Genomic DNA, 8,070 nt, shown 5'->3' with positions numbered 1-8,070 from the left:
ACTCTGCTATTGCTAAATAAATAGATTTATCATTATTGAATATGTAAAAAACTTGTTAGACAAGTTATATCTTTTGTATAAATATAAGCGTAGAGGCTAATGAATAAAAGGAGAGAAACTATTATACTACTAAGGTTTCCTCCAAATCTATCATGGTATGAGAGCCAAAGTCTATTCTTCTCGATTGTGTAGACTACCACCCGTGGATGTCCAGTCCCACAAACTTCACGCTACAGATGTCCAATCCTGAGCGTGAGGAAGGTGTGTTAGATATATCCCACATCGGAAAAAACATAATTCCTTCGGTAATATATATAGTATGAGGTAATCCTCCTCTCTTGAGCTAGCTTTTGGGAGTGAGTTAGGCTCATTACTAATAATTTCTAATGCAAGTTCAATAACCTTAAGTACTTCGACTAATTTTTAGTTGATTTCGACTTATTTTTAGTTGAACTCTTAGACATACTGATCCTAATAGTAACACAAATATAATAATATACACACCTACATATCTTTTTAATTATTATTACTACTGTCCGGTATAACTAGCCATAATTTTAAGAAAAACTTTAATTTTTCCTTGTTTGCGAAACTGTCACAAACTCACAATATAAGTTCCAGTCTATGTATTGCATTGATGTTGTAAAATAAAGTCTCATCGGTAACGTAGTCAAAACTATAAGCTCAAACTTTAAGCTGTTACGCAATAGTTGAAAACTGTAAAAAATAACTATACATGAAAGTTGTAAAAAAAATTAAGACTAAAGTTTTTAATAAAGTTTTTGGTAAAGAATTAAATAAAATTCAAAACTCTACCACTTATACATCTTTGTTTGTGTATACTGATCAAACCCTTGAGCAATGTTTTTTTTTTTATCTATAGCCCTAGGACTTGACGTTTTCTTTTTCAAAAAACAAAAGCCCTAGGATTTTTCGTTTCCTTTTGTATAAAATAGAATTCATAGGTACTCTATACCCTTCATGAACCATGAAATATAAATTTGAGATGAATAAAAAATAAAACTGAATGTTGACCATGGAACAGAACAAGTGTTGAAAGAAGTGTGTGTGCAGCATGGTCTTATCATAGAGCCAATGGAATTAGCAGAATATCGTATAATATCCACTATCCCAGTAAAGCATACTCTCTCATCCATTTGAACAAATTCCATAAACATCTATAATAGTTTACCAATATCTTACACATGAAAAAAATATCTTAAAGAAAATTGATATATTTAGATCAGATTAGAAGTTAGGAAACTAGGAATGATACATATTTTCTTCTTTTTGAACTATTCTTTCAGCCCCCAAAAAAAACATTTAATTACCAGAAAAGAGTACAAAATATGTCATTCAACCTAGCAAAGAAGCGATAGCTGAAGTAGCCGCGAAGACCTAGTTGCTTAAACACTGACTGAGTGAGTGGTAGATCTTAATTCTAAAATTAAAACCACATTTTTTAAGTTTAATAAAAGTACTTAAAAGTTTTTATTTAATATATAAGATAGCCTATGAGAGGAAAACAGAAGAAGGAAGCCTTTGCCTTATCTCTTGTCCCTTCTCTCCTTACCTTTATTTTTAATTTTCAAATATTTCTTTTTGCTCTCAAAGCAAACGACGTCTTGTCAATCCACTCAAGCCACCCAACTTCTTCATTATTGTTAATCTCTCTCTCTCTATCTTCTTCTCTCTCACCTTTTTTTAATGTTCTTCTCTTCTATGTCACTTCCTTGACGAATTCTATATACCTAGTTCGTTTTTTCTTCCTCAAAAATATCAATTTATTTGGTTTTGTTGGGTGCAACTTCACCTCACAATATTTTCTTCTCTTTCTTTTGTCATTTTGAATTAGGCCTTTTTTGATTCATAAATGAGTCGTCTAGTCATCTGGATTTGATGTGATTATAGTCTTACAGAGACCTTTGATTGAAATAAGAACAAAAGCTAGAATACATACATCCCCTTCATCTTGCACCCATCCTTTTTCTTCTATTTCTAGGGTTTTATTTTTATTTTTTCTTTTTTCTTTGATTTTTATATTCTCTCTCTCCCAAATTTTTTACTCATCTGGGTATGGAAGAATACCAGCATGACAGCAGCTCCACGCCTCATAGAGTAAGTTTCTTGTACTCTCCAATCTCCCCTTCCAACAAAAACGATAACAACAACAATAACAATAATAATAATAGTAGAAATTATGGTCCTGGTTACAACAATACTAACAATCATCAGCAACATCACCAACACATGTTGTTCCCACATATGAGTTCTCTTCTCCCTCAAACAACCGAGAATTGCTTCCGATCCGATCATGATCAACCCAACAACAACCCATCTGTTAAATCCGAAGCAAGCTCCTCAAGGATCAATCACTACTCCATGTTGATGAGAGCCATCCACAATACCCAAGAAGCTAATAACGATAACGTCACCGATGTGGAAGCCATGAAGGCCAAGATCATTGCTCATCCTCACTACTCTACCCTCCTACAAGCTTACTTGGACTGCCAAAAGGTTTTTTTTCCTTTTTATGATATAATATATACTTCTCTATGATATATTTTTGTATGTTCATGGGTCATGGCCTATACAGATTGGAGCCCCACCTGAGGTGGTTGATAGAATTACGGCGGCACGGCAAGACTTTGAAGCTAGGCAGCAGCGGTCAACACCGTCTTTGTCTGCCTCGTCCAAAGACCCAGAATTGGATCAATTCATGGTTAATTACTAACCAAAGTGAATTTTAAGAGGGTCGGTTCTTATTGTGTATATATGTTAATGTTCTTTTTGTATGAACAGGAAGCATACTGTGACATGTTGGTTAAATATCGTGAGGAGCTAACACGGCCCATTCAAGAAGCAATGGAGTTTATACGTCGTATTGAATCTCAGCTTAGCATGTTGTGTCAGGGTCCCATTCACATCCTCAACAATCCTGGTACATGTCATCGATTACCCATATATATATATATATATACACATACATACACGCATATAAATGTACGCACATGTACCAATTGAATGTAGAAAACAAAGTGTAGTGGCAAGGTAGGGCTTATAATGGATTGCATAAAATTGGCCTGTTTCTTTGGTCATGGGGTAAACTGTTGTAACATTGAGTTTTTTTTTTTTAAAATCTTAATAGATAAACTCTCTAGTGACAATTTAGATTATACAATAATTAACATAATTGAGATGCATTATTGTTGGAAGTATGCAAGATACAAATTGGTCTCCATATTTGTTCTTGTTTTCCCCATTGTGGAATCCATCCAAAGAGGGGTGGGGCTTATTTTTGGTTTATTTCCTTACACTCGGCCCAAAGTACTATCACAAGAACTCTTAATGCTGCTCGTGAAGATTTGTTTAGGCACAGTACATCCTTGTTCAATTTCATCATGCAAAATCATAAATTCTCATAACTTTCATAATTTAAGCAGTACAATCATAAAGATCGATGACTAAATTGTTTCTAAATGACTAAAACATCGAATTCATGAAAATATGATATGTTGAAGCAGATGGGAAAAGTGAGGGAATGGGATCATCAGACGAGGAGCAAGAGAATAACAGCGGAGGGGAAACAGAATTACCGGAAATAGACCCGAGGGCGGAAGATCGGGAACTCAAGAACCATTTGCTAAAGAAGTACAGTGGATACTTGAGTAGTTTGAAACAAGAACTGTCCAAGAAGAAAAAGAAAGGTAAACTTCCTAAAGAAGCAAGGCAGAAGCTTCTCACGTGGTGGGAGTTGCATTACAAGTGGCCGTATCCTTCTGTACGTATAAATTTTCTCTCATCTCTCTATGCCCTTAATTTTTTTTTGAAATTATTTACTACAGTTAAGAATTTAAAAAACCAGTCTTTAAGTTAGGAGTTCCCTCTTAACCGGCTAGGTTAGGCGGCCTAATAGGCACATTACATGACCGATATGGTATTTATATCCTTGTAGTTTCGAAAAGATACATGCATGGTTTTAAATCCGAATGATGACGACGCTATTACTAGTGATCACTATGCTATACATATTTTAGTCTTGATGTTCTAAGCCTTGTGCATTTCTAACACATCACTTTTTCACTCTAAAATTAATAACATAAACTAATTTAAATTAAGTTGTGATGAAAAATTTATCTACCTATTTTGAAATGATAATAATCTTAATCAGTTTTAAATAAATTAAACTAATTTAACCGACAGTAGTGATAAAGAAAATAACATGTTTAATATTGATAAATATAAATGACGTCATGTTATTAAAAAAATATAACAAGACAACATTTAGTTAGTCGTTACTTATTAAATCGTTCAAAACAACAAACTTTAGGTCGTCGTCCAGTTATCTAATTTTTTAATGGTTATCGATTATCTCTAGCCTTGCTTTTTTATACATTGATTACTACGAAAGTGATGAACGGTGGGGTTTATTTTAATTTTATGAACGGTGGTTTGAGTTGTCTTGGCAGGAATCAGAGAAGGTGGCGTTAGCGGAATCAACAGGGTTAGATCAGAAACAAATCAACAATTGGTTCATAAACCAAAGAAAGCGTCACTGGAAACCATCTGAAGACATGCAGTTCATGGTGATGGATGGTCTGCAGCACCCCCACCACGCAGCTCTATACATGGATGGTCATTACATGGGTGATGGACCTTATCGTCTCGGCCCATAAAACATCCAAAAGCGTTAGTCACATAATAACAACCTCTTGTTGCTTTCTTGTTACAATTCATGTTTTGAACACCCCGTATATCAGTTTGCTACTTATAGGTTTCTTTGTTTTACCCGTTTCGTAATGTCTTATGTCGTTCGGGGAGTTTGAGACTTCTCTAGTCAGAGAGATCCTTTCATTTTATATTTTGTGCATTTTTTATTACTAATGTTTTATTTAATAATGTGTGAAAAGAAAATGGTATTTTAATTTGAAAAGGTCTTGCTTCATTTTTTTGTTCTTTTAGTCATCAAAAGATAAAAAGTAGGTGGCTACACAATTGATTTAGTATAATGGATTTGTTGCCTCAACATGTCTTTGCAAAGTTACAAAAGCCAAAAAAAGATCAGACAAACATAAAAATCATCGATATATTGTATAACTTAAGAATTGTATTGTCGTTGATCAGTAGTCTTCAGAAAAACCAAATTTTCTTCGATCACGGTATCATTTTGGCAAGACATTAATTTATGAATTGTGCAATCCTGCGAGTACACACATGCCTTAGGAGAAATAATATGCACCAGTTATAGAGAGATGTATAACTTGCAACAACTCTAACAAAGATGTTTTCATTTTAGTCAAGATTTAATTGAGGAAGTTGTGGAGACATCGTTGAGATAGCGGATAAAGATGGAGCCTCAATAGAGGTGTAGGAGTGGTGAAGAACAGATGAGCCTAAAATTGAGATGCTTGAGCGGCTGATGATGATGGAGAGTCACTAGGCGGTTTGATCGACCACTAGTTTGTAATCATCAGACAAAATCAATAATTATCTCAACTTCATGACCAATGCTCTTGCCAAGGAGAGAAAGTAGATAAACTTGAATAATAATCCCTGAAAGTACTCATCAATTGTGTTTGTAACTTTTGCCCATTGCTTTACTGGATGCTTTGGTTGGTTGATTTGACCTCTGTCTGGCTTGGAATCTAGGTAGAGATGAGATATTTCCCAAGAAGGGCAGTGTAAATGGTGTGTACCATTAACGATGATGGTGGGAAATTGTCGCAGTTCCATCTATGACACTGACCAAGTCGTAACCATCAATCAACCCATGCACTTGCCTGTTCCACATTCCGTACTACGTAGAGGTTACATATGGACTATATGTGCATCTAAAGGGAGAATAGGAGAAAAAGAGAGGGGAAAAAGGGTTAAAAGATCATGGGCCATTAAGCCCAATTGCTTGTATGGGTGTCGGTAGTATAGTTGTAGAACACTACAACTTGGTTATGTTTGGCACAAAAAGTAGAAAATGACATATTGCCTAGGAGAGCAATTTTCTTAGATTTACTAGGGGACAATTGATAGGTAAGTTTTATTTTTAATTTTAACTAGGTTACACACACTACGCTGCAGGAATTCTTTTTGTAACTATTTTCAGATATATTGAATTTTTGAAAATATGAACTTTCTTTTTAGAATTAGACTAATTGTAAAAACTATGGTTTATACAATAATAAAATAGAAAACGCACTAATAAATTAATGATTGAGAAATTTCAAATCTAAGATGTCTTAAAAATGTTTACATTAAATTGAGTGGACTTAATTGTATAAATAGCCTAACTAACCCTATAGTATGTTATGTTTTATTTTCTTTACCCTAATGTGGGAGATATATTAACGTGGTTTGAATTTGTGATGTATTTTTGTATTTAATATAAATTTAATTACATATTGTTTTATAATGTTTTTTTAATTGTTAGAAAAGTTAATATTGGTCAAAATACATAAACATATTTTGGAGGGATCGATCGTAAATGTGGTGTTGTAAACCTGTAACCACTTGACTAAAGACATTATCCTCTGATTTTGTGTATTGTTTTAATACTATTATACTTTTGTTGAATATCATAAGGATTAGGTTAATTTTTAAAGTAATTTTTAAGTAGATGATTATTTAGTTTTCACTGCTTTAAACTATAATATAAAACCTTCAATTTTGGAACTTATATATTGTTTAATTTGAAATTTGTTCGTGTTATAATATATAAAATCACTATCAACATTACTCTCAAATATTATTTTCTTTGCTTGTTATGGGAGTTAGAAATATTAGTGTAGCTTGATTTTCTGGTGTATTATTTTTGTAGTTTATACAAATTTAATCACCTAATTTTTCTATAGTTTGTTTGTTGTCAAAGAAGTTATTTATTTCTCTTTTGTTCTTTTTGTAAAATCTAATTGTTTTGTTACATTTGATAATAATTACATTTAAGTCAATATACACATACATATTTTTTACATTAGTTTGGTTTTGTGTTATTCTTGGTTAATCTTGATTTATATTATATTTGTATTATATTCATATTTTACTATATGATACTTATGTTGTAATGATTGTATTAGTATACCTTTGTTTTTAAAGTTGTACATGATTTATTATTTATTTTAAATTTAAGCTATAATTTAAACCTATGTTTTTGGAAATATTGATACGACATATAATGATATCAATACTTGGTTGATATCATTATTTTAAAAAAAATTGTAAATGATTTATTAGTTTAGTTTAAACATTTGTTTTTTTTTGAAAATTATTGTTATGATGTATAATATTTCTTATAATTTGATTGCTTACACAATTTTAATGATGTGTTAGTTACTTAAAATCCAGAAATGCTTATGTTGAAAATGAAATAATTATTATTGGTTGAGATATATGAGTTTTATTAATCGAATGTTTTTATTGGATATCAATTTTAGTGATGTGTCACTCTCAAAACACTCCAAAAATCTAATGTTCGAATTTTTGCGTTCATCACCACAAAGGCACAAATTTCTCCATATTCATTTTAGATGACAAATTCTCTGTTTTATAATGTTCTTCACAATCTTACAGTTACAAGATAGAAGAACATGTATAAGAAATGGTCACTTTGGTTGCCATGGTGTTACCCAAGTAATTTAGTATGACTTTACCATTGTTTCTTACAAATGCCTCAAAACAAACTAAAGTGAGATGTCTATACTGTGACCAATGAACTGAATCGTACGATTGTGGAAACCATAAAGTGCACAGAGATGGGTAAAAATCAAATTGGTATATATTTTATTACCTACAAGTTGGAACATGGATTCCCTAGCGATAAAGAATATCCGACTGCATGCATCTTGGGTCAGACTTGTATGCTAAACTCTATAAAGTAATAATTGATTGCATATCTTCATCGGGTTACATATCCTTCACCAGATTGCCCATCAATACTTGTCCTTCATAATTTTATTGTTAGCTCATCATTACAAGTTCAAGAAATCCTAATGTTGTTAAACCAGTAACATAGAGATGAAACCTATGATCAAAAACAATGGATTAAAGATTCACTAATCTATAAGTGACCATCTTTCCCAC

General features: G+C 32.3%; 1 protein-coding gene across 3 annotated transcripts; it reads left to right on the top strand.

The window, feature by feature from the left end:
- Positions 1,569 to 4,859, top strand: LOC104707150 (homeobox protein knotted-1-like 1). 3 transcript variants are annotated; one of them, XM_010423434.2, is made up of 6 exons: positions 1,570 to 2,118; positions 2,236 to 2,517; positions 2,597 to 2,722; positions 2,803 to 2,941; positions 3,522 to 3,781; positions 4,470 to 4,859. In XM_010423434.2, the coding sequence occupies exons 1-6, from the start codon at positions 2,077 to 2,079 to the stop codon at positions 4,674 to 4,676; spliced, it is 1,056 nt and encodes a 351-aa protein (XP_010421736.1). In that variant the 5' UTR covers positions 1,570 to 2,076; the 3' UTR covers positions 4,677 to 4,859. The 3 variants fall into 3 exon arrangements, with proteins under 3 accessions (XP_010421734.1, XP_010421736.1, XP_010421735.1); XM_010423432.2 differs by having other exon boundaries at positions 1,569 to 2,517; XM_010423433.2 differs by having other exon boundaries at positions 1,576 to 2,517; positions 3,525 to 3,781.

The sequence above is a fragment of the Camelina sativa genome, chromosome 8 (assembly GCF_000633955.1).
Source record: "Camelina sativa cultivar DH55 chromosome 8, Cs, whole genome shotgun sequence".
Lineage (NCBI taxonomy): Eukaryota > Viridiplantae > Streptophyta > Magnoliopsida > Brassicales > Brassicaceae > Camelina > Camelina sativa.
The sequence above is the reverse complement of the archived record's forward strand: the minus strand, read 5'-3'. Positions and strand labels throughout refer to the sequence as shown.